The sequence below is a fragment of the Neodiprion fabricii genome, chromosome 2 (genome assembly GCF_021155785.1).
Source record: "Neodiprion fabricii isolate iyNeoFabr1 chromosome 2, iyNeoFabr1.1, whole genome shotgun sequence".
In the NCBI taxonomy this organism is placed as follows: Eukaryota; Metazoa; Arthropoda; class Insecta; order Hymenoptera; family Diprionidae; genus Neodiprion; species Neodiprion fabricii.
In genome coordinates this window covers 33,537,654-33,564,659 of record NC_060240.1, presented here as the reverse complement: position 1 = coordinate 33,564,659, position 27,006 = coordinate 33,537,654, and the positions used below count along the sequence as shown (strand labels likewise).

The window sequence follows — 27,006 nt, the reverse complement described above, 5'->3', positions numbered from 1 at the left end:
TTCCTTCGCAGCTTAGATGGGTAAAAAAAATTAATCTCACGATTTCATGTTAACACCGTTGGTAACAAAATTAGGCAATTTTTGTCACCTTGTCGAGGAATCAATACAAATAATCTTTTCTCAGTAACAAATTACAGCGACGAAAAATTATTTCCCTCAACGGTAGACAAAAGTTATATGTATTGAATATACGTAGCGTGAAGGATGTATATTACAGAACTGTCAGTAATCGTGTTAAGCAGTTTTGAAAAACGCTCAACTCGCAAAGTGACAAAGAACTGTTCATATAATTTGTAAAAATTAGAAATTGATTCGATCGATAAAGTATATAAATGTAGAAATATTAGCCTTGGCTTGTAAATATAATATTTTTTCCTCCGCTGATGTAGCTAATTGATTTGTGTATAAGACGTCAGAATTTATAATGCATCCGCGTCTATGAGAATGCATTAATATTGGTCACGGTGATAGAAGATTTGGTTGAAAAATAGAAAAAGAAAAATACGCCTATCCTGCACCGATACGCGCGATTCAAAGACAACTTATTAGAAGTGAGGAAAGGATCATTGAAATGAGAGGAGAGATGGGGGGGGGGGGGGGGAGATGTAATTCCCCGTAGTCCGCAACGGATCTTTCGAAAATTATTAACGATAATTTAGAATCACTGCACAAACACCGGGCGAAGCGACGGGTTGCGGGCCATCAAGTCGGTATGAAATCGTAAAAATAATCTCCCATAACGTATATCTTCTCTTCCACCGTCTCCACCGCGGTCATGAATCAAGGCGCACGGACGAATAGGGATATGAGTAAAAAGTAGTCGCAGACAAGTTCAAGCTAAATTATAATGTTTTTAAAATGCCGCCTCGGCCAAAGCTGCAGCGCCCGGTGCTTTTCTCTCACCCTCTCCTGCAGGGTATCTCGCTTGTCTATACGTATAAGCCGCGGTATATTATCCTCGCTCACGTACAGCAGCAGCCCTCCTCTCGACCAGACACGCCGATCGTAAAACTAACACCATAAATCGCGCACTGGTTATAAAATTCACCGAAATTTTATCGCGCGAGAATAGGACCCGCAGGAGCAGTTGTAAGTGCTTTCATCCTTCGAAATGATATTGCAACCGGCAGCGGCGTAATATCGTTTACACGAAAAGCATGCAGTCCAATCGAGAAATGAAAATTAAAATCCAAACACTAGTTAACCGTTCTATAACAAACTTGAAACAGTTTGAGGTGGTAAATTGCTGGTGAAAGGAATCACGAAAAACCTGCAACTCGAGTTTCGCCAACGATTATACATATTTTCCACACAACGCGATTGAAACGAAAATCAGGAAAATTCGAGGAATTGGAAGAGGCTTTGAGAAATAAGGCTATAAACCACGCGGTCAAATCCAAGACGGAAGCTGTCAAGGATCGGTTCTCCGGTCCGGCCCTAGAAGTATAAGGAGATTTAAAAGAAGCCGTGTCTGCGACGATGATGCAGCATCCGTGAAGACGCGGACTCCGACGTTCGTTGGTACAGCAGCTGACGGTTTTAGCGGCACGCTCCCGAGGTGGCGGGGCGGGGGACAAGATCCGGGGGCTTTCAGTGCCAAAACTATTATTGTCCCCCAGCGATCCGAGGACGAAAGAAAAATCCACGACATGTGATTCCTGCACCTGAACGCCGCCCGGCTGAGGCTAGATTCGGGACCTTGCGACTTGCGAGGGGAATAGAGAGGGAGGGAGGGAAGGAGCACAGGCCCAAACGCCGGCCGAAGGGCCTCGAGGAACTGCGGAGAGGGAAAAGGGGGCCCTTGGACCGCGACAATGTCTTCGAATCTCGGTTGGCGCGGGCAAGTATGCGTTTCCGTGTAGGTATACGTTATACCCCTGGGCACATATCTTGTTCGTTCAAACATTAAAGGTTGTATGGCAATAGCCGGATTCTTTATGAAAGATGCAACCGTGCAGAATCCATTGAAAATCTTTGCCGAGGTAGCGGGGATCCAGGAACATTTTTACGAGTCGTACAATAACTATATATACCTTCGGAGTTTAAGCCAACCCGGCTGAGGTACCTGCAGCCAAAGTGGTGGTACAGCCAGCCTCGGGGAACACTGCTCAAAAAACACCTGCGCAACAAGACTTTTGATTTCTGTCCCACTATACTACTCGCTATATACACGAACGCGTATTCCCCTCGTCGCGAGTGCGTTTGCCGCACTACCTCGCGTCGGGTAATTTTTTTTGCACCCTTATCGATTCGAGAACGTCACGAAATCGTTACGAAAATTTCGTCGCGTCTTCCTCCTGGCGAAACAGGAACTTTCTTAGAATTCAGAACCGTTGAACATGTTCTGAATATCAGAATGCGATTATAATATGAATCGAGGTGATGAGATACGAATCGACAGTTTCATCATCGAATGGTTATTGGTAAAAAAAATCACGAAGGATTTTATAATCGGTAGGTATCGGGTGGTCTTTTCACTCCTGAGAATCGTCGAGGTCAAGTTTGATGCCGCTCGTATTTACCTGGCTGGTAATCCTTTCGGGCCGATAAAAAGAGGTCGACGCGGGTGACCCCGTGGCCGCGAGTAGCAAAAAATAAGAGACATGAAAAAGGTCTCGAAACCCTTTTGGTGCTCCGGACCACGGTCGCTGAGAGTAGGTATAAAAATGTGCGTCAGCTCTCGTCCTTTGGATGGCTGAAACACGGTGGTGGTAGCCAAGCATTAAACGGATCTGAATAAACACGCGACAGACAGATCGGGTGCATGCATGTATACCTACACGACGAGAGGCACATTTCCTGCACCAGCTGGGCGGACCCGTACGGGGTTTCTTCTCCCTTTGACCCCTAAAGGTTAGCTGCACCCGAACCTCGGAAAAGGTGCAGCGGCTCAGCGCTTCTGGTTTGGGAATAAAAATCTAAAAGGTTCGAAACGGTACTTCTACCGATGAATGGGGCTCGTGCTCTTTCACCCTACTCCCTCGAAGGAGCGCCGATCAAAAACGAACCTGATATACCCACCACGCTTAAGGCCGAACGGAAAATCTACTTCCATAATACCTACACCTTGAATCCCTCGACGCAGGCTTATTTTCCTCGATTCACCGTTACGAATAATCACCCAGGACCAATTAGCGCTGAGCCAAGCGTCCGTCACTGAGCTTTCTCGAACGTCACTGCTACCCTTGGATTTAGTGAGAAGAGCAGGGACTCGATCGCTGTTTCTGATCTGCGAAAATTCTGGAAACTGAGTGGTTTCAGTCTCTCGTGAAGAAGCACGCGGTTCGCTGATCATCGTGCACTTTATCATCATCCATTTCCGAGTCTTCGCGAGTCCGCCAATAATTTTCCAAGAAGTGCGAGAGGCGTTTGGTATCGGGTTACGACGTACCTGCGCCTACTTATCGGGACGGAATACAACCGGAGGATCAGCGCACCGCAGCGTCTTAGGCGACGTGAGAGTTTAACGCGAAAAGCAAATGTCTTACGCTAATACTAGTTATTTATCGGGCTTATCCAACGCTCAAGCTGCCAGCTTGTCACCGAGTCAGGTAGCATAATCGAGTGTAATAAAAGGACGTATAACCGATCCTTGGGATCGCCACAGTTTGCTTCAAGGTGAAACACGACCCGGCGCCCATACGCCTTGATCTTTATGGTTCAAGGTCATTCCGCATTCTTCGAGCAATCTAACCGCCACTGCCTAGCCGTCAGTCTCCGCTTACCGTAACAGTAATTATGAATATAATTAGAAACCGAGCGACGGCCGTACAGTAGGACGGTACTCGACGAAAGCGTTTGTGTTACAGGTACAAAATCAACGCGACGCCCGATACCAGCCACTCTTTTTTTCCATCCTCTTTTAGTTCACTCCGAGCATGATAACATAGGTAAGTACAAAATGTCCTCAACGGAGCCGGGATGAGAGCTGTCGTCGCGTTATCTCCTCCGCTTCTCAGTGGGTCCCTCATCTCCGTTATCTCGTCATTCGATTCGTCCACCGCTCTGTCTGATCCTTCAACAGAATCCGGTAGTGGTCAAGGGATTGGCCGGAGGCTGATTCAAGCGGCTGCGGGTCCAGACGATGAACACTGACGATGAGCCGAGTGCCGAGCAGACAGCTGACGGCACGTGCTTCCGTATGAATCCAGGGGAGCCGCTGTCCGGAGGAATAGCAGCAGCAGCAGCAGCAGTAGTCCGTGGCGATGTGGTGCAATGCTATTTTATTTCCTCGCACATCGCGAAGCAACACAACGACGGTTCTCATCTCAGCTCGTAATGGTCTCTTCCGCGTACTGTGACCTAGATATTGTTTCCTTGGTCCGTTCTACCGATCTTAACTCTTTCCTTGTAAAGGCCTGTTGTCACAAATTTTCATAATTCTGAGGTACTTGCAAATTATTGTCTCACAACTGTGGCTCAGTGCCAATTCGTTGGTCATCGATTTTCATACGAACGTCATCACATTAAACGACTGTGCATAGTTATATCCAACTAAATTTGGAGCGTCAGCAAACGAGCTCGGAGAACAGATAAAGATGGAGCAGCGGATGTAGTCCGATGTGTCGATACGTCACGTAAGGATGTGGATTGAGAACCGTCTCTTAGAGTCGCGTGGTTCAACCGTCTCTATCACCTGCCTTCAGTACACACAATAGAATATGTTCCATGCTAGGTAAGGCCCTTGGCACCACCCATGCTTTGGCGTATCGCGCACCGCTACGCGCGCGGGGAAGGGGACTGAGCGGGAAAAAAGGGCCTTATGGTGTGCGGGGACCCCTTCCCCGTAAAACTCTCTCTCTCTCTCTCTCTCTCCCTCTCGCATGCATCAGGTATGTGTGCGGCCCACGTACGCACTTTATATGCGCATACGTGGAGAGCGGAGAGGAGAGGAGAGGAGAGGAAAGGTACGGAAAGGCAGAGATTGACAATGCAGGGGGCCCACCTGCCCGGCCCCCGGACCCGGGGTCGGAGCCGGCAATAGCGCGGGACACGCGCCCCACGTTACTAGAGAGCCAACTGCAACACCTGGTTCTTGCGGCTCGGTCGCCACTTTGCAAAGCTCAATAATGCTGCCCTGATCCCGTCGCGAGCTTACGGGCTCCCTCTCTTCGCCGGGTCACTGGCTCTCGCTTACCCGTAACCATTGTCGGTGATAGACGCACCGCCGATTCTAAACGCATGGCTCGCCGTGTGCGACAATCCCGACACGGGCGATCACTTCGTGTACGGACCGAATGACGCTCGTAATGATGTGGACCGGTTAATTACTCGCACGTTGAGGGTGGTGGAAAGCTGTGTGTCGATTTGTACGCAACACCATTGACCGAGCAGCGTGAGGTCGAAATAAATTGTCCCATTTCCAATGTTTCAGAGTGTTTTAAATGATGGATTCTTAAACCCGGAAAAGCTCGATTGATTTTCATGGAAAGTGTATTTGTTTGGCGAAAACGTGATTGAAAAAATTTGATCAACTCGTATTTAAAGTAGATACTTCCGGTTGTAACCAATTCGGGTTTGCCTAAAAGCTACAGAAATTGACAAACTTTGTGATTTTGAATTCTATATGCTTCTGGACATTTTCGCAATTTCCGTATCAAAATTTATAGTAAAATATTAACGGTCGAAGTTCTTCGAATGGAACGTGAGATTATACTTAGAGAAACATTCTAATCGTCTCCTGATACATGTTAAATCCTGATGAGAATTTCGGTAAAACTTTGACAATTTAAGACCAGGAAAATTGAAATAACTCAGAATTCATTTTCCCAATTGAGAACGGTGAAAAATCAGGTGAATTGAAACGTGCAAATTTCAACGATCGATCTAAATTAAACAAGTTGAAAAATAAAATCGGCTATATTCCTTGAAAGATTAACCAAGTTAACATTCAAAATAAACAATGAAATAAATTTATGCATAGGCTACACTCAGCACGAATTGATAGATTAAATCAGCGATACACCATGTGCAAGCCACAAGCACCTGACAGCGTGACTATAATTATTTCTCGAGTCGGATAACTTGACTGATATTCTTGAAGAATCGAGACATCGAGAGAAACAAATTGAAAAAAAAAAAAATTGACGTCATTCTTTCGGAAACGTTAGATTGCGAACGACTCCAACAACTGAGCCAAACGCCAAAATCGGACGCAAATTTTTTTCCGGCGTATCTGCGTGACAGCGGGGCGAAAATCGTAAATCCAAAAACAGCGGTAACTCAGAAGAACGGACAATGCGCCGAGTCGCGGAGGAACGCGGTTCCCCATACGGGATCAGTGAGAGAAGACCGCCTTGGTTGCGTGGCCAATGAGATTACCTCTCCAACGGTTCCGTCAAGTCGTTCACGGGGACTGCACGTAGCCTCACATACGTATGTGGCTCCAGAATTACGTAGGCATGCCTGTATGCACGTGCCTTAGGTGTAAAAAATGGTTTAAAGACGGTTATTGATTATTTGCGCAAGCCTTCTACGGTAATCCGTCGTGAATTTCCTATAATTTTTTTTTTTTTCTCTCTTATTATCTCTTCTTGATTCAAACCCTGCGGTGCACCTACTTTTCAGTTTTATTGATCCAAACCAGTTTTACGTGAGTCAAAAAATGCACGGTGGTATATTACTGCAAGCATAAATGAATTACGTATGATAAGTTTTCACCCATTTTACATCGCGTCCTCCGATAACTTCGGGTGTAGCAAGGTCTGCGAAAGCCTGTCTCAACGCGATCTTGATTCCTGGAGATCAAACTATCGCCGGCTCTTCAACGCCCCACTCGATTGATCGTCAGACAATGGGCTTCTCAACGGTGTCTTAATAGCGAAACGAACCGGCGGAGAAGCTAACGATAAGACAATTGCTCGGGCTTGGCCCATCGCGTGACTCGCCAACTCCTGGCTACCTACTATTCGCCGCTTCGCGTCGTCTCGACGCGATGCCGGCTTATGATCGTCTCACAGCCCATCGACATTCTCCTAAACGGTTCCTTCAGGATCCGTGTCCAGCCGTACCTTCGATTTTGAAAAAGAAATATATATATATATACTACGGGTGAGAATTTTCTGGAAAATGTCAAGTCGAGAGAGATTCGTGGGAGGAAAACACGTCGAATTTAAAAGAGACCGAGGCGCGGTAAAGGAGTGAAGTGTGATTTTTAATCACCCAGTAAGTAACCGGCGCGAAGTTGCTGTGGGTGGTATGAACGAGGCTTGAGAGTATAAGCGTAAAGGAGTAAAGTGACTGGACCATATATTGCAGCACTGCTTTCTCCGTTCCGTTGTCTCGGCTCGGCAGACGGTGGTTGGTAGTCGCGGTAGGAACGGGTGCTACCATGGTAGCTGCCTGTGACCTAATACATTCTGAGGCTATCAATCATAAATCGACCCCCGTGATATGGACTTTCTTGCATAACAATAGTAGAGGAGGAGATAAAACACGACAGAAGTATAGGTGTCGGTCGGAGCAACACGTGCAAGCGTATCGCGCTCTCTGCAGCGCAATCCCGTAATTCGCTTAATCTTCTTGCGCGCGTCGTTTCCAATCCTGATACGCTAACTTTGGCGAGGACTATTTCTCGATCGGGACAAACGTCTGGAGCCACAATAACGGCGAAGAATAAGAACGAATTGCACCGTAGAAGCAGCTTTTGCCGATCGATGGAGATAACTGTATACGAATATCATGACCCTGTAGGGGACTCCGATTAAGTGACGGATGTGACGAGCGGAGGGCCATAGTCGTAAGGCATCGAGCGAACGGTTAGTCAAGTACATTGTTCAGAGTTGAACACACAGAATTTCATTTCCGGAGACGGCGGAGCGAGTGTGTGCTCACTCTAAAGGTAGCGGGAGCTCAGGCATCTGTCCGCAGATGCAAAGCAGATGCATGCTGAGCACACTGATTGAAACCCTTTACAGAAATTTGCATCGCCATTCATACGCAGGGCGCATAATCGCGTAGCGTCGTTTGTGTGTATGTATCTTGCGGTGGCAGTCGATGGTCGAAAATCGTGATATTGCAATGAGGACCAATTGGCGTGACCTGGATAGATAAAAATTGATAACGAGTGGTGCAAAAGTTCCGGTTGTCAAATAATTCACACAGATTCGCTATGCGTCGGTTTAACGGCAATAGTCACGAGTTCGGCACTCGTTGGAAACACGATGGGAATTGGTTTTCAACCAACGTTCCTTAAGACAATTTCTGTTCATCCGTGGTAGCTAAGGCTGAAACACCGTACATGTATTAATTTCAATTGAAGCTTCGGATTAGGAATACTTTTTCGATACTCAATTTTGGTTATCCATTGATTACCCGCAATGTACAATACCGATCGAAAGAGAACGGAGAGAGCGGGATTTCCGAATAGATTAAAGCGTGTGGAGAAAATTTTATGTTCCGCTTTCGTTCACCTCTCCGTGACTATTTTGGGTGGCCCAAAGAATAGGCGTAGTTTGGCATGGAGCGTGTTTGCGTGACTTGGGACGGCGCGCGTACAAGGTACTTCTGGGAATCGAGGTTTCTTCAGGTCTTTGAGCCGCGCACCCTATACGGCGCGGGGACAGATGCGGAAAAATCACTGCAGCATCCAGACTCCTCACCTGTCGACGCGAAGCTCCGCTCTCCTCCTCTCTTCTCGCTCCTTGAAGGGGCAGCGTCGTCAGGGCCGCGAATGAATTTGGTCTGGCTGGAGGCAGATCGGTCGGGTCCACGGACTGGAGCCATAAGATTCCGGGGACTGACAATGAGCATAAGACGGGATAAGTTGTACCTGTAGCTGTGTGTCACCTCGACCGGCAGTGCCTACCTCACCCCGACAAAAGAAGCTCCGAAATTCTTTGTCGGTTTCTTTGCATCGCGCTTTGTACTCGGCCCTATTCATCCATTCATTCATTTCACAATCGCCGCTGCCCAGGAGACGGCAAGTGCGCGGAATGCTTCTTGCGCAAACCCCGCGCCTTCTGCACAAGTGCAGCAAGGATCATCCGCCGAGGATATTGTGTCTTGATACCGCGGTGATCGCCGATGGGCTATTCGCTTCGGGGTTATACTCGCTTCTCGCTACCTCGTTTAACTTACTTTGCCTATCTATCCAAAGACTCGTCGGTGCTCGTCGATAAAGTTAAAACATCGCAAAATAAGTTAAACAACGTAGTTGAGAAGCGAGTATACTCGGGAGTGAATAGCCACTCGAAGATCGCAATGTGGCGAGGAAAGATCGATAAAAAAAAATTATAACAACGGAAAAAATCTGGCCGCATGAATATATTTCTTGAATATACAGGAGCTACGGAGGGTGAAAGTGAAATCCAGGCTTCGAATCTGAACACCGTACGAATTTATTCGTGCGGTGCAAGTAAGCAGAACCTCAAATTACAGCATTAGCAATGAAAACTTGAAAGATACCTACCGCTTTTGAAATACGGGGAATAAGTAGTCGGCTTTTGCCGAAACTATGAAAGAACGCTTCAAAGTCTGAATGAAGCATTTGAGAGGGCAAATATAGAATTATAGGGTCGCGAAACAGGGGCCGCAAAATTTAAGACTAAAAGGTTAAAAACAGTATAACGGTCTCTAATTCGAGGTAAGAGCCTCGTGGTAAATGGGTCCGTTGGTGAGGGCGGAGACATTGGTCCGGGGGTCCCGAGGGATGAGGGGGTAAAGGGCACAGGGCACGCTCTAGACACGTGTCTACGCGTGCCGGAAGTGACCAACCGGATGCAGACATCCGAGACGCCCTCGGCCAACGAAAGCTTCGTTTCGCTCCGCTTTGTTCTTCGGGAGCAGATTGTAATGCAGATCCTTACTGCGGCTGCTGCTGCTGCTGTAGGCTCTTGTTTCCAGATCAAATCGGAGAGAGCAGATCCCGGCTGATCTCGTAAGTATAGGTACCTCTGCCTTCCCGGCGGACAGACGAGCGCAGATTCAAAAGATTCGGCAAATTTCAAAGTCAGCCGGCTCCTGCGCACGAGCGCTAAAAGTATATTTACAAAAAGTGCAATAAAAATTGCGTACTTGAAAATTCTCGAGCAGTTGGATCTTTTCTTAGACTTCATCTTCTTCTTCTTCTTCTTCTGCTTCGTCTGTCTTTTGGGACGAAGAAAATGAGAGGCCCTCGTTTCGCTCTCTCTTTCCTTCTCTTTCTCGAATAGAGGTAGGTGGGTAACCTGATCTGGGAGCTGCTGCACCGGCTGTTTCGTTTTAGCGGAACCAGTGCCTTATTAGCAAAGTACTTGAGTGGAGATTGGTTGGGGGCATGCGGCGTGCGGCGCACTTGACCACAGGAAGCGAGGATCTCGTATATATTTTACCTTCTTCCTTTTTTTTTTTTTTACCTTTTGCCTTTCCTTTTTTCTCTCCAACGCTGGACAAACAGGCCGTCTTATTAATAGCTCGCCCGCGACGCAGCGTGCTTTCGGCCAAAAAAGCTTTGTTTGAGTTCTCTCTATTTTTGAAACCTGACGTAGGTACACCGCAAACGTCGAACGATATTTCCGCGACATCTGGCTGAAATTAGCAGTGGATGAGTAATTGGCCGACCTTTTTTTTTTTGAGGGGGGGGGGGGGGGGGGAATTGTAGAAACGAAGATCGGGAGAATCGATCATTCGAGGCTTGACCAGCTGCACGCGGCGATACCCAGAAATTAAAAATATCTGCAACACAATGTCCGAGCGATAATATTTTTCGAGCAAACAACCCTTTTTTAAAACCGTCCGAGGTTGCGCTGAAGCCCTTAAAAGTAAAACCTTCTACTGACCGGGCCCGGCCCTATAGCTATAGCAAACACATTTTACCTCCGGCACGCGACCCTGCAGTGCAAAATGCGATATATACCCACATTAGAAAATCCTGCACACGAGACTCGCCGAGTCCCGAGATATATCTGTACTTTTGTCTCGGCAACAGGCACTGTATGCCTCGTTTCTATACGTACGATCGTTCCAGTTCGTTGTCGGTTAACGGTTGCAGAGCTTTCATGGCGACGACGCGCACCGTCCCGTTTTTCGTTTTCACCCCCTCAGGAGCCCCTTCTGTCACGTCTCTTTCACCCCCGCGCAAATTATGTACGTTGTAGGATCAGAGTTCGTAGATTCAAGTAAATAAGAAATTAGCATTATCGATCTTATGGATCAGGATAATTTTATTTGACTGGAGAATTAGAAAGGAAAAAAACCGAGTTATCGGTGCCTGCTTCTTGCATGATCCGCGATGTATATTTCGAGCCGCGTACCGTTCAAAACACAAAGCATAACGGAACCCGTAGTTGTGAAAAATGATACCACGGGTCGCGTGTCTCTCGCAGTCCGCGTATCGAGAAAACCACGACCTAGAATATATTCAAGAAAGTTATGTGGCGGAAGCCCACCGGGCAGGAAATGGGCGGAGTACACGAGGAAAGTACGTACCATAGGTGAAAAATACTTCAAGCCTGATAAAATCGGCGACGTATTGTTCCGTGCAAGACGCAAGCGAGTAACTTCTCAGCTTACTATCATCTGCCGCGTGCAGTCCCAGAGAAGGACAGACGAGGTACACGAGGCGTGTTTTGGCACCTCCTCGATGTCACCGAAGACAAGCGGAAACTCTGCTCGCATTTGGCGATAGCTAACATAATTCCGCACATGTCACCCCGTGGCGTGCGGCGGCAGATGCCTCCGCATCCCCTGCATGCGGCCGAAGAGAGAAAGAGAGAAGGAGAGGAGAGAGCGGCTCCCCGGCACACCCTACAATGCCAATAATAACCGAGGCGGCCCCCCCGGGCCCCCGGCGCAGCACCGGCACCACTGTTGGCAGCACCCGGTTGACCCTCTGGCTGCAACGGCAACTGCATCATCCCTTGCGGATTCCGGCAGATGCCAAACTCCTAGCTGGTCCGGTTTTGTCTAGGAGGGTGCGCTGCTACACGAGGGCAGGTGTGGATCCACGGGGCCTTCTTTGGGCGGGCGCGTGCCCCACACGAGCGAAGGCGGGCTTCGCCGAACCTATCCCTATCCCTCTTACGAGCTCTCCCAGCATCTCTTCGGGCATTTATTTTCCGACCATCTAACGGCAGCGCGGTCTCTCTCCTATCCTCGCCCTCCCTGCCCCCATTCCCTGATCCAACCATTATGGTGTTCTCTCTTCGGCCGCGCACCTCCCCACGAACGGTCAGTGCTACTACCCCCTACAGATCGGGGTGGAAACGAACCACGCACGATAAGTACTCGGCATTCCGACACTCCGAGAGTTTTTCACTGATTTATCTGACGGGCCCGACGCAGTCAACCCCAGGCTCTTTTTTAAATATTTAACAGTATTGTAAATTCACTAGGTAATTATTCATTCTTGTCTTTGAACGTTGCAGAATTTCCAAAAAATTTTCTCGATTCTTCATGGAATTCAACACGTCAAAGTTTCCTCCTATAATTATTCGATTTTGAACAGCGCAACGCTTTGTGCGAAAAATCTTTCAACATCTCTATCTCGACTATACTTAAACTGTGAATCGAATCAAATATTTCGGACACAAAATTTCCTACTCACAGAATTTCATATTCACCAGGGCTATTGGTAAAATTTTATAATGTATTTTCTATAGATTTACGGTGTCGGGAATTTGTTTTTTTCACCGTTTAGTCATCTCTCATTTATCGAGATAACTCTACTCTCAAAATTTCCCACCTCTGGTTTCGAATCGTAGTGTAAACAAAATTTCTAACAAGCATATTTACGGTTAGAACGTACGTCCAAGCATCCCGCATTGCATCATCGCGCATGTCAACGTACGTATATTAATCATGAGAAATAAAGTTTCCCAGCTTCCCATCGACGAAGCAGGTACGCATCGACAATAGGAATAATAACGATAACAATAAGTCCCCGAACAATATATCGATAAAGAATTGTAGCTGAAAGCTATTAGCGTAGAGCCGAGTGGTCCGGTAGCTCTCGGCTGTTTGCTCGAACATTAGCGTTTACAAGCTCGTTGTCGACGGACTTGAGCGGCTCTCGGCGAGAGGCGAACCAAGCCCGTATCGCCCGACACGCGAAGTATCAAGATTCGTAATATGCTTACATCGTTTGTGGTATAAGTATTTCGAGCGGCACCGCCACCTGGCACCACTCGACATCCAAGATTTGCAATTACCCCATACCTCGCATACCGCCCTGCCGCTGCACCGGCATACTAGGTACCCACTTTTGTCCAGAGTCGTACAATCGTCTCAACAGTCGGAGAAGGAAGTTGAAGATTTCCGTTGAGCTTTTTAGAAGCTCCGAGCGTATACGCGTACCGCGGACCCCACATTGTTGTAATCGCGTATTCAAGCCAAGCAGCCCCCTGCCGCTCTCAATATTTCGGACGCTGACGCTGATTGAACAGGTTACAAGTTGCGGATCGCACGTTACGCGTGGAAAAGAAAATGAACGGGAATCGATCCGTTCTCCGCGCCTGGGTCGAATTTGAAGCCCCCTTCGGGCTCTTCGGCGCTGTGGTGGGGCCGAAACAGGCTCGTTTCTGGGTTAGACCGCTGCGAGCAGGTAATTAAAGCAAAGGATACCGTCCAATGAAGGTATCCTTACCCATAAGTCAAGGTGCTAAGTGGGCTTGTCTGGAAAAGATTTCTCTAAACACAGCCTTCCTGATTGATGCGTTCTTTTTCATCCCTTTTTCTCCTTCGTGTATTCTCAGAAGCACGACTAGGCACCCACCCGTACGGTGAATCGTATCGATTACTCGAAAACCGATATGTAAATATCTGCGCGTGGAACACAGCCAAGTATATTTAACGGTTTAAATGTGACAGAGCTCATTTTTCCAAGATAACCACTTCGACTTTGGTTTCGCTACATATTTTTTGTTTTCCATCCATTTTGTTTGTTGATTCGTCAACGCCCCTCGTACTCGAATGCCCTTTTACCGAATTTTCCAACATCACACACTCGAGGGTTTCACGAGTGAGAGAACACGGTAATTAAGATTTGAAATAAGTCATTAAAACTAGGAAAGCAGCGTTAAAAAGGTTGTCGCAGTCTCGCGTCCGCGCAGTCAAAGCCCGGGTTAATTTCATCCCTTAACGACTGCGAGTGGAGCGAGTCTGGCCCCTCGTCTTGTCTCCCCGGAAAAGTAGGAAGCGTCTTCAGGAATAAATTGTTCCCCTCGAAATCGTTCTATTTACGAACGGCGGGTACGTGCCGGGGTAAGAGTGTCGGCTTCTCAAAGAGGACGTGAAAGAAGAATACGCGGGGAAGCATTCTTCGCCGTTAGAACGATGCCAGGATAGGTGATGTCGGAAAAACAGGAGATTGTTGATGTTTTGCTCAAATTTTAGAGCGCCTCACCCTTGCTTTCTATCCCACGAATAACACCGAGAAACGTCAAGAATTCCTCCTTCTCGCCCTCGAGATAACATTTCCAAAAATATCGTGAAACAATAAATGGATTTTAAATACATACGGTAAAAAGAGAGTGCATCGTTTAATCCTTTTTTTATTTTTTTTTCTTTGCTTCGAAGGAAGAAAGAGAATAATACGAAAGTCTTCCGATTAACGTCGAAGGAAATACATTGTAATTACGGTGTCAAATTCGAGTTCCTTTTAGTCAAATGTCGAGGAGACCCGATTCCGTGGCTGTGACCACACGCGTGCGTGTCCCGCATCATCTTGACGTTCAAGCACGAAACCACCTGCCGTCGCTGGTGTATCACGAATATCAAAAATAATCAAGGATGAGTCCATTGCTCGATTAGGCCGCATGATGCATCACATTATTAGCCTGCTGTACGCCGGTAAACACGATGCCATTAGCAGCATTGAATCGAACCGGAGGGTGGTTAAGAGATGGAATGAGAGAGGAATGAATATGTACGTACGAGTAGAAGAAGAAAAGTCTAACCGTGAACCACGTCCGTCGCGCTACGTATGTAAGTATGGGACGTGCGTGTGTGTGTGTGTTTGAGGATGCTTTAAGTTATCGCTGACTATGGGGCGACGCAGTGTATCCACCCAGCACGCATAATACACGGTACGTCTAGTTCTCATATTCCAAACATCTGCTCGCGCGCAAACTAATCACTAAAATCAAAGGCGTGGCCAAAATCATTGAATTTCATCATCCGAACCACTTTAGTTCGCTTCCTGTATCCACGGATGTATGGCGTATTCTACTCGTTCGTAACGTAGACATTTTTCACCAAGATTTTCATAATTGTAGACGTGAAATTAATCGTACAATCGTTTTACCAACGCAGCGTACAGGAGAAGAAACCGTTTAGTACCTACTTCGAGAGTTCGAAAATAACTGAAACGATTCGAAGAACCGATTATTCAACGACGAGTAGAAAAGTGAAAGTGGGAAACCGTCTTCTTACTTTTCAGCCCTAATCTTGTTAAACGTGATTGAGATGAGAATACTTGAATTATCGAATAATTGTTATGAAAAATGATTCACGATTCGCTGGCAATTTGGTAATCGCCGCGTTCGAAAATAAATTTACATACCTCTAGGTGATATTATTACGATATACGAATACGATGTTGCACGCGTCGCCTTTTTACTAAACCAACTTTCTCGTACGTAAATACCTAGCAACGAATACGGTTCCTTGGGTGAGGCCTCTATATAATCTGTAAGCTTCTACACACCTACATATAAACCCATATTTCTACGTGGCCTTGTGCGGGTACGGAGTATAGTCCCTCAAAAAAATAGTAGGTATCGATAAATCAAGGCGTGACAGCTGTTTAGGAGGGCAGGTGATATGTGGAGGTAACACCACCCGCCACGAGACTTATCATAACTCGATTTCGACATGTGCGCAGGGCAAGACACTAGTCATGAACCTAAACGAATCGATCTATCTGTTGGACCTGGTACGCAGGTACGCCCGGATCCTCGACTCGAGATTTCACGTCGCTGTCCCTCAAGAAATCTGAATGAATTTAAAAAGTCTCTATTTTTTTATCCGCATCATTCGGAGTCCACCGGGTGGGAAATTGAAATGAGCATCGACAAGAGTCTTACGTAGTAACTGGTAATTGTTACGAATGAATTGGAGGAAAAAATAAATTGACCTTACTTAGCAGGTTTCTTTTCCCTTTCTCATCCGGGCAATTAAAAGTTCGGTAGTTGTTCCGTATCGGAAAAAATCACCTCGAGCATTTAAGGAGAGGCGAACGCTTTCGTTGCAGGCTGCGGGTCTAATGATTACCTTCACTGGGGCACCGCAACCAACGCTTTAACAATCTTAAAGGGTTTCCCTAACCATCACTTGGCGAGCTGAGCCGCGTCTCAAAAGTTTTCACTACGTATACCGAGCGCACACATCGATCCTCGCCGTTTTATACAGACGCACCGGTTCAGCTGCTGTAATCATTTTAGGTAACCGATCGCACGTGCCTCGTTTATAACCTAACCTCCCGCTGTAAGGATAATATTATCTCAACCATTGTACGCGAGAAAAGTGTTTTTATTTTTATCCTTCATCTTCCCTAGGAACAGTGAAAAAAATCTCGCTAATTGCGATCCGACATCGCTAAGCAATATGGCGGCATAGAGAGCGAACAGCTGATCGTTTGGCGCGAATTATACGAAGGTTAAGCTAGGGAAACTTTGGGGCTTTCTATTCTATCGCGGCAATTCGTTGTGAATCGAAAAGTTCCTCGACGATTGATTTCTACCACGATATTTTCTACCGCCGGATCGCGTCTCCCCGACGAGGTGCAGCTTGGCCGGTTATTTGACCAAGATTATCGCGCCGCGTGTACGTTGTAACGGCGCGGGTCGTCGGTCGCGGTATGGAAGGAAATTTACATCGACAATATCTCCCAGGGTGCGAGGAGAAAGGTCAAACCTGACCTGCAAATTCATAATATACGACGACCTCAATAGATTTCAGTGGGTCGTATCGTCTTCAAATATACATAATTCTTAGACTCGACAACGCATGTGTACCCGAGCACGCACCGCTGTTAGGAGATAACTATCCTCAACGTTTCCAGGAACTAAGGCTGGGGAGAGCCGATCTTCAAGGGTGACGTGATAACGCGCGCGGCAATATGGAAGAGAAAACGTTACACGCAAGAAGAGCGACAAAATTTTCTGATAAAGTAGACCGCGCGACAGGTCGGTATGTTGGCATATCTATACTGTACATAATGGAAAAACCTTCGGCAAATAAACATTTACGCTTGCACCTCGACTAACCCGGCTTTACCTGTCTCAAAAAATAACCTCATCGTTCAGCCCGAGGATCTTGTACATATATGCCCAATGGCTTAGCGGGCGACAAGATTTTCAACAATCATTTCAAAAATTTCTTACTCTCTGATAATTTACGATTTCATTTTTCTGTAACTTGTTTGTAGACTCGCTTGAAGAATCTCGCGAATCAATTCTCAAGATTTATTGAAACTTTCGGTTACTCTTTGGTTTTCTTTTGGTTCCGGAACAGAAAAAAAAAAGAAAAAACCAAGAAATGATTTCTATCCCGGTGAGATTCGGATAATATATTATGTAGACGAGTGGAATTTTTTTCCATTCTTATCGACACGTAGTTTAATAGACTGAAAAAAAAAAATTGTCGGTAAATTGGCAGGTGAGAAAGACGACACGGTTCTTCCGAAGTTATCAAGGTGACAGCGCACCTTGTGACGCATCGAGATAAGGGAACCTTGCTCGCCACGGGTTCTTCTCGGGGGAGGAGGATAAATAGGTTCGCTTATAACGCATTCAATGCTTGCGGCTGGACGAGGCGAGTGTAGGAAACCATCGGCTTACCCATGTGCGAGGGACCAGCTATGACGACGAGATCGAGGCGACGAGCAAACTGCGGATCGACGAAGAAGACGGCCGCGAAGCGATCACTGTAAACCTGAGGTGTTTGTAATCTATGACAAACAGAAACACGTCCCACTCACTCACTCTCTCTCTCTCTCGCCCACTTTTTTTTTCTACTCAGGGTGCTATCTCGCCGGAGATAGTCGCTACAGGTATTTTCTATTTTACCTTGAGATTGTAGGAGGAAGACAGCATGCACGGTCATTCGGGGCGCCTCCCTCGGGACTCCTCACCCAATCGATATCGACCCTGGTCCTCCACACTTTGCACTGTACACTAACTTTGAGAAATTGAGAAATTTCTCATTAACACCGACGACGTTTTAGACGCGGTAAAGTGTTCCATCATTCGTAGCTTAATTTTCGTGTTCGGTAACAGTATTGGTATTCCGAGAAAGTTCGGAGAATCTTCAGATGCTTGTGAACCGTCTAGTCCGTCTAGACGACGACGAATCGTGTGATAGGTATTCACCAAAATACGGTATAAGGGCCCAATGAGGGATCACGTCGCGATTACCTGGACGGGTAATACGGTTACGTACAATATTTACCCGCAAACCACCAGGTAAATATTTGCCGTCCAATCGCTCATCCGCATCTCTCACGAGGCTCGAACAAGCCGCTAGGGACAAAGGAATTACTTTAATCGGCTTCCACCGGCCGATGGTTGACGCGTATTTGGCGCCTAAGTGAGATTACGAGCCTGGCCGTCGAGGCAAGACGAGTAGGTACCTTAAATACACCACCAATCGGTGGATAATCGAGCGTTTGCCAACCGCGGACATCCCGACGTCTCACGGCTGTACAACGAACTGAGAAAAACCCGGAAATCGTACGAACGACACCCGCTGGTTTAACAGGTAGAATTTCGGAGAGCGGATATTGTACGTGCGAGCAATTCTGGAGTCCATTTTAAGACGATGTTGAATTCCGTCGCGATTAACCTATGCTCGTGCACGGTCTTCAAGTATATTCAGCTTGAGTTTATTCTACGGCGTACAATCAACACTAATTCGTTGTTTACCCGATTTGACGAAGATATCCGAGCTACTCAAGGTCTGTTATCAAACTGCTGGGTGTGGTCGTACCCAAGTTCACAACAGTCCCCCTCTACCGCTGTTCATCGAGCATTCATTCAATAATCTCGCGTTTGTCAACAGAACTTACGTGCCGCATCTTCCACGGCACAGATTTAACGTTTCGTGAGTTTTTAGGAAATCACGCTGTTTCAACCAATGACGATACGTTTGTCGGAGCGACCGTGAATTAAATCTTTAAGCATACTTGATAGTATGTAAACAAAGCGTTATTCGAATATCTCAATTCCTAATCAGTGAAAGACGGTAACGCATATTTTTCTAACTCTCATCGAAAGACGGCTTCTACTCGTTGTCAGTCCTCAAGGAATGAAATCGCGGATTACGAGACCCGCGAGTTTGTAGGTGCGGAAATGAACCATCTGGCGATGTCATCTACCCCAATTGACACGTGTTGCGGCAAGAGTTTCTTGAACCTCCGCTACATTTGACGATGCAGATATAAATATTCGTATATAAAATTCTGTTCACACACGGAGATAAGTCGCTGTGTCAACTGCAGAATCGCTGTTGGAATTTGACCGGGAACCCGTGTGTCAATCTCTCCCTGCTCCCCGACATCCCCGGGGATTGGAAATCGTATAATAGGACTTTTATGCTGGAAAGTAACGCGTGTACACGATAATAACAATAAACTCACGAACAGGACGTACACGCATTCCTCGGTACAAAAATACTACTGTTCCGAGGCGAGGATCAGCTCCGTCCTGTAATCGACGGATACCCACGCCCGCGTCAACGTGCACTCCTCTCATAAAGAGAGCCCTGTAACGATCGATTACGCACGTTTATCTGCATCCGTGGCCGTCCTTACGTCCACGTGTTTACACGAAACCGCGTCACGTGGAGAAAACCCCTTGTCGATTGTTCCGTCGAACAAACGTCGACAATTGGGTCATCGGAAAGGTATCGAGCAATATGGCGCAATCGCCAGGAAGACGCGAGCGTAAGCTCGTTGTCAGCGATCGGGATAATTATGACTCGTTGCTCGACATCTCCGCATACAAAGATGATCCGTCCGATCGCTCTCTCTCTCTCTCTCTCTCTCTCTCGACGAAGACGCAAAGTGAGAAATCCGGGCTGCGGAGAGATGGCTCGAGGTCGGCGCAGAGACGCTGGTTCGTCAGAGGGAAAATGATGCATGGACGGTATTAGATTTGATTGTGAAGCTCTTCTTGCAAACACGAGGGTTGCCCAGGATTTACGAGCATTACGAGGCGAGAAGCAATTTGTAATCGGGAACACCTACCGATGCAAAACGGCATAATTATCTCGTCTCTCTCTCTCTCTCTCTCTATCTCTCTCTCTCTCTCGGCCTATCCGCTCGTCGACAACAACCGCATGCACACGATCCTCACGACTCCATCGAGCACTGAACCCACCAGCGACTCCGTGAAAGCTCGGAGAATATTATTCAAAAGCACTTTATACGCGACTCGAGATTCAGCTGTTAAAAGGTTGACCGATGGACTCGCCGTTTCCTTAATTCATGCGTTCAACGGCCGGTCCGGCGGTGCTTCTCGAGGACCGGGCATGCAGGAACATTGATCAACCGAGTCGGCTTCGGGTTTGCCGTAGCTCCGGACAACCTGTTGGCGAACCAACGGTTGTTCCCACAGTCACCTGTGTCCCTGCGAAAAGTATTCGAGCCCATTGTAATGAGCCCTAATATCTTTAAAAATCAAGTTTCACCAGTTCGACCCTTTGCCCTCGCGACACCTTCCTTCCTTCCTTCCTTCTCATCGTGAGCAGCGTGTTTAAGTAGGCAGGTACGGGAATGGCGCAGGGTGGCTTCGCCCGTCTCCGTTCTCCCAACTTTCAACCCTCCAACGACAGATATCGTTCTTGCGGGGCACAAGAGGAGCTGCCCGGGTTTTCAAGTGAGAATGCCACCTCGTGCCACCGTCGAAATGCAAATATCCGTGAGTCCGTGAACGGGGAGAGGGGAGACGGAATCTTGTTACATTTTTTCTTTTTTTAATTTTTTCCCTTTATTTTTCTTTTCGTTTCATAGCTGCACGCCTCGCTGATCTTAACTTTATTACCAACCTCCTGACTTTCGGTACCAAAGGATCAGGCTGACGCGCTCTGTGTCTTGAAATGTATGTACATACTCGAAGTAAGTAGTCAAAGTAGCCACAGTGACATCTGCCAGTCTCTTCAACCAGTTTTCTATATTCTTATTATACTCTCCACCCGGCGTCGCTCGACATCGGACAGGAATTAAGTTATTGGAATCGGGACACCGCGGGGTTGGTGTTGACGTGATAAAATGAAGAAGAAAAAAAAAAGACCGTGAGAAGAAGATCCCCTTTCACGACTCTCGGAGGAATCAGGTCTCCGCTGCTTATGGTTCCGGATTCTAATTCACATTCGATACCAGATTGTCCAAGTGTCAACCTAATTCTACGATCTTTCCACCATCCGCAAATCGGCCCAAATTTCCTCAGCTCCGTATCTCCGATTAGGTCTCGGTTCTACCCTGTAATCGTACCTTCAACGAGGCGCGCATAATCGCCGAAATCTTTGGTTCCTGCAAAGGGATCCACAACGCGATCGTAAAAGCGACTCACGCATCCGTTCCCGCGATTTCCGGAGCTCGTAGACCGGGCGCCATGCCACGTTTCCACTCTTTTTTATTCCGGTATTTTGATCTGGCGGCTGTTTATTTTTTTATTTTAAAAATTTTTTCGTTCTCTTTTTTGTTTCTTTCATATCCTTCTCTTTCTCCTCCTTCGCGGCGCGTCCGATCAATTAGTAAGCTATTGATCTTCGCCGGAGGGCGGAGGATGCCTGGGTGGCGGTAAGGGCAACTCTCCGGCACCTGGCCGACCCCCGCAGCAGGGCAGATGCGCCGTCGCCGACCAGTCATCACTCGCCGATGATACCTACCTGGTTAAGTTAATTTCACGACTGCCTTGGCGATGACGCGCGAGCTCCGCGCCCTCCGCCCGCAACGGACCCATCCTGCCACCTATACGTGCACGAGCTTTTGATATTGTAATTATTATTATTAGGTGCACGTGGGGCCGCGTCTACGTAGCAACAACCATCCTCAAAATCCGAAAGGCTTCTATTTCGAATTACCGTCTGCCGCAGCATCGAGTTAATTGGAATTGTATAAACTTGATAAAACGTGCTAGAATTTTTTGTTTCTCACTGTTTGTAACGAGTGTAATGAATTGTTGTATACGTGCTAAATAAATGAGATTGTACCGATCTGATGCAGAAACTTCTGATTCGTAAGAGTTGAATTTGCACGTTCAAACGTACGGCAAAAATGAGAAAAACGAAAAAGATAGCGTCGGTCAAAGTATTCGCAAAATTCAATCTATCAGTGCTACTTGTTCCGTATCGCAATCACAGCTGTATAAAATGCGATAAGATTTTCGACGCTGTAAGTTTCGAAACGCAGAAGCTGGGAGACAGAGCTGTGACTGTTGAGAGTTGTACAGAAAGTAAAAGACACACCCACAGCGGAGTTATCAGGCGGTTCATTTGGTGTGACAACGATCTCTGATCGCGATTCAGATGGTCGATCGGAGCTTTGGTCAGCCTCACAATCAGCCACGAAACGAAGCAGCTTTGGTGGGAGCTCGTGCGCCCATTGCACCCGTAATACCCAGGAGTTCGTATATTATTGTAATGTTTCAACGGAGTGGAAGAACCGGCGCGTTGATCGGCGGCGGTGACCCATTGTTGCCGATGAAATATTATAATATTTTATTGCAAAACACAACAGCTCTCCAGTCGGCTGACCGCCCGACTCGGCGCCACCGTTTTCAGGGCTGTATAAAATCCACCTAAAGCCCCGATATATTCTCGAGGCTAGAATATCCAGGGAGCGAGTGAGTCTCGGCTCGTTTGGACGGTGTGTAAAGACTCTACATGTTGAAATATCGAACATACACATGTTATCGCGTGTTACCTACATGCCTCATATTTTACATGCCCACCGGTTTCTCTGCGCTCAGGGAACCCAGACATGCGGACGCTTTGGTCAGCCCTGTCCTAGACAATAGCGATAGCATAAATCTGGCTTTGCTCGCTAGTGAAAAAGACGCGTGATCCTTTATACGGGGTGTCCTGTCGTCGTCTTCCCGCAAGCTGGGGGTAATAAAACGTTCAAGATATATAGTCGCGAATATAGGAATATGATAGAAAAGATTTCCGATCGTGTCGTGATCGAATTGATTTCCAACGGAATCTGCAAATTTTTCTTGGCCCGATAAACGTTCGTTCTCGCCAAAATCGTTTACGTTATTTTTATTTTTTCATTAACTTCCTTAGTCCATTTGGCATCAATACGGTCGTTTATGCACGTTTTGGATTATGGCCATGACTAAAGGTAAGTGCCACGAAGCGCGTATAATGCATATATATATGCTTATCACACAGTGTCGACCTACGCCTTAATGGTTAAGGTACGTCCAATACGGGCAAACTACTATAAAACTAAATGCGATGTTAAAAGTACCGCTGACTCCGCAATAAATTGAAATTGTCAAGTTACGCACGATACGAATTTTCACATTTTCTTTCAGGTGGTACGGGCTATACCGAATAGAAATAGAAATGTCAACTACACTAACCATTACAAACCATAATTTTCTCTTTTTTCATCTTTCAATTTGATATAAATCATGTAAATCTTTTTTCAAGTAAGCTGTGTATCATGAATTCGGTACACAAGTTTAATAGAAATTTAAGAAATGAATATTTAAAATAAATTTTCACTACCCAATTGACCACATTAACGTTGAGTCGGTAACTCAAATTTGAGGAGCAGGGACAAGAGTATACACACGTATAAGGTGGCTTTGTATCTAGGCGAATGACAGACGAGGAACGAAGTCGTCTGGCCACCGATCAAAGATTTATAGCTTGGGTATTACGGATTAGCGGTTCGCGCGAGGCCAATTCGTCAGGGAGCTTACGATTAGGAGTAAAGATTGACTGATGCTTATTCTACAATCTGTATAATACATCTTCAGCGGTAGAAAATCGTTGCTCAATAATAATTATCGCGTGCATTAAAACAAAGCGGGATGCTGGCTTTAGTCGGCAAGGTGAATAATAAAACTAATACGCTTTTACGTGATTTCTAAACTAGAATTAGAAGAAAAAAAACGTTCTCCCGCCGTCAAACGCCGCCAAGGCAGACAATTAAAAGCATGCGAACTAATCGCGAATCGCAGCTAATAAAAAGTTTTTGGCTTGACAAAAATTGAGATTTTCAAACCTTCTAAAATGGCTTGGCAATATTTTAACGCGTCGTACGTAGTATTACGCAGGAAGAACGAAGTTCGACGAAGGAAAGAGAGGGTCCCAAACCTCTCTCCCCGAGGGTGATACTTTTCCAGGGGTTGATACGCCTGACGTTCTACCTACGTCACCCACGCACGCAACATGGCCGCGTGATTAATACAATTCCCAAAGATTTATGGGTTAGTTACAAAGCCAGGGAAAGTCGTTGTTCGCGAATCAAGAAAGCGATCTGCAGTGACACAATCGCGCACCTACCTCGCCGCGGTATATGCAAAACGTACAAGATAGGAGCGTTATACGTACGTACATATATCGAGATCAGTGCCCTGGCGATTAGCCGCGATAATTATATACCAACAGCATTTGTAGCCATTCGATCTAGATTTCCATGGGATCAAACGCTAAACTATATCCGTATACAATATCTATCGGAGTAGGTGCTCCGATCGATTCACGGTTTATATGGAGCAGCAACCGCGACTCAAACGTGGTCCTTATTACACGTTGTATTGCGCCTGTGCTTGTATCACACCGTCCATAAGTCGATTACTCTCGCTAATTGCGAGATCGATCTGCGGGCGCGCCTGACTCAACTGGACCACGACGAGAATATTGCCGCGGATCGTGTTTTACCTGTATTATAATAATTTGATCGATACGACGCCGCGTCGATCCCGTAAACAACGGATATCGTGTAGGTTAACACGCATTGGCAGGTATGATATCAGGAAGTGCTCGACTTGGCTCAACAAACATCAAGTTTTTCCCTATCGTTGTTTATACGCTTGGCAATTCACACAGAAAACGACGGCGCTTCAATTTCATGTTTTATAACAATATATCGTTTACACAATAGAGGAGTAAAAAGTCTTTTCGAAACTCGTAGGCTAGGTAATTAGTATTAACAATTTAACAGTCATTGATTCTCGAGTCATCCCGTTTCGTTACGCGTGTATAATTCAGGCGAGTTGAGACTCGATAAAAACTGAAATAGGGCGAAATCAGAAAAAAAAAGAAAAAAAAAAAACTCGGCTCTCATCCAGAGGGACCGATCTCCGGTCGCTCGCTCGTCATTTCCGGTTTCGAAGACAACCGCGGCGTCAAGATACGATGCAGTTAGGACCGGTATGTAACGAGGAAGAGCGAGGCGGCCGAGAGGGGCAGAAAGAGAGGAGAAATCAGCTCGAGAGCAGCGGAGGGTGTTCCACGGCATCCGGCCAACCGGCCGCGGTCCGCTGCTGCGGGCAAACACTCGAAATAAATCATCGACGAACGAAAATGAAATTTGTTACGGGTGGTTCCTTAGCGCCCCGCTGATCGCCGCTGGTGGCCCGCTGCTCCTTGTATCTCGGACTTTTCGCTTCGAGTACCGAGCGAAGAGCCACTTGTTGCACCGTATAAATAATTACGAACCTGTAAACGCAGCGGTGCAACGCACTCGGGAAACTTCGGACAGCTCGGAACGCTTGCCAAAATGCAACGCGGGCAAGTTGTGTTTTCAATTACGGAGAACACGTGTGTACATATTTTTTCATAATTTTTTTTATTTTTTATTCAAAAACGATCTGTATTTTGTCTGCTGAAGAAGAGCGCGAAAATAATTCTACATCAATTTTTTGGCAAAAAAAATTATGTACCGATGTTTTTTCTTATTTTGAACCCCTGATAGCAGCAATTTTCTAAGTCGTAATAAATTCGTCAATATGTTGGGAAAAGCAATTTTTTCAGCCGCAGCAGATTACTCATATTTATTTTACCATCATGTGAAATGCCGTCATTTTTTGCAGACGCAATTCAATTGAATTAAAATGAGATTTCAGTGATTAAATTTCAAACAGTTCCACGATTCGTTATGACTTACGTGCAATGTGACCAAACTTCTAGGTGGTTGTACGTACTGATTTGACTTATTTTTCCGTTACGTCAAATGATTTCCGTCAATTTTTCAAGCGTTATGAAAAATCCTTTCCACTCGTTCCAAGTAATTTCGAACGTATACGAATCAATCAGAAGATTGAATATTCGTCGATCCGCGATTTTAAAAGTGAGAGTAACTCATTGCGACTGTTCAATGGGATTGAAAAATCTTTGATTAGCTTGAATCCTTAAAAAAAACCTCGTTTATTAAATTCGTTAAACTTTTCAAAATGGCGAGAGAAATTTCGCGGGGCAATTAAAAGCGAGGAACCTGGAAGCTTTTGGGCTAAGCTCGGATGATTAATGGGCGATCTACCAGATCACCGAGCGAGTCTCGAGCTCGTGCTCGCGGAAGACAAAGCATGTTGCGCGGGTGCCGGGTTGCGAGGCAGGTTTTGATTGGTCGGCGATTCTCTAATCATTCCGTGCGGCTATTAGGGTCACTTTCTCCCAGGTGAGACAATAGCCCGTCATGCCGGCAGCCTGTAGGTTATAAAACGCGGCGGTGTAACGCGAGTGCGTGACGGTTCGCACATACACACGCCTGCACACGCCGCGGCGATCAAATTGTCTCGAAATTGCGAAAACTCGGGAGCGTTGTAAAACCAGGCATAGACGCGTTAGACGACGTGTTCAACGCGCGTATGATATAAATTATGGCTCGGCATAGCTTTTGTTATTTTAATAATCCTTTAACACAGGGTCTTCTGTTGGAAATTTCTCACTAATGACCACGGAGAAAGTTACTCGGGGGACCAGATTTAATACGTCACGAAATTAAAAAATTGAAAAAATCTGTTGATTCTTTAAACTTTCGCTTGCACGGGTCTGCGACCAAAAAACTGCACATGTTCTTTATACCGCTTCTTATAGATTTTCACTCTCTAAAAGCGGAAAAATATTCGAAAA

At 46.4% G+C, this 27,006-nt stretch overlaps 1 protein-coding gene across 1 annotated transcript in view; it reads right to left on the bottom strand.

Annotated features, from left to right (window-relative positions):
• Positions 1-3,295, bottom strand: part of LOC124175628 — a 32,438-nt gene extending 29,143 nt beyond the window's left edge. Inside the window, exon 1 of the mRNA XM_046556027.1 lies at positions 3,122-3,295. Coding sequence (XP_046411983.1) covers positions 3,122-3,295 — 174 coding nt within the window. The remainder of the gene's footprint in view (positions 1-3,121) is intronic.
• Between the last annotated feature and the right edge of the window lie 23,711 nt (positions 3,296-27,006).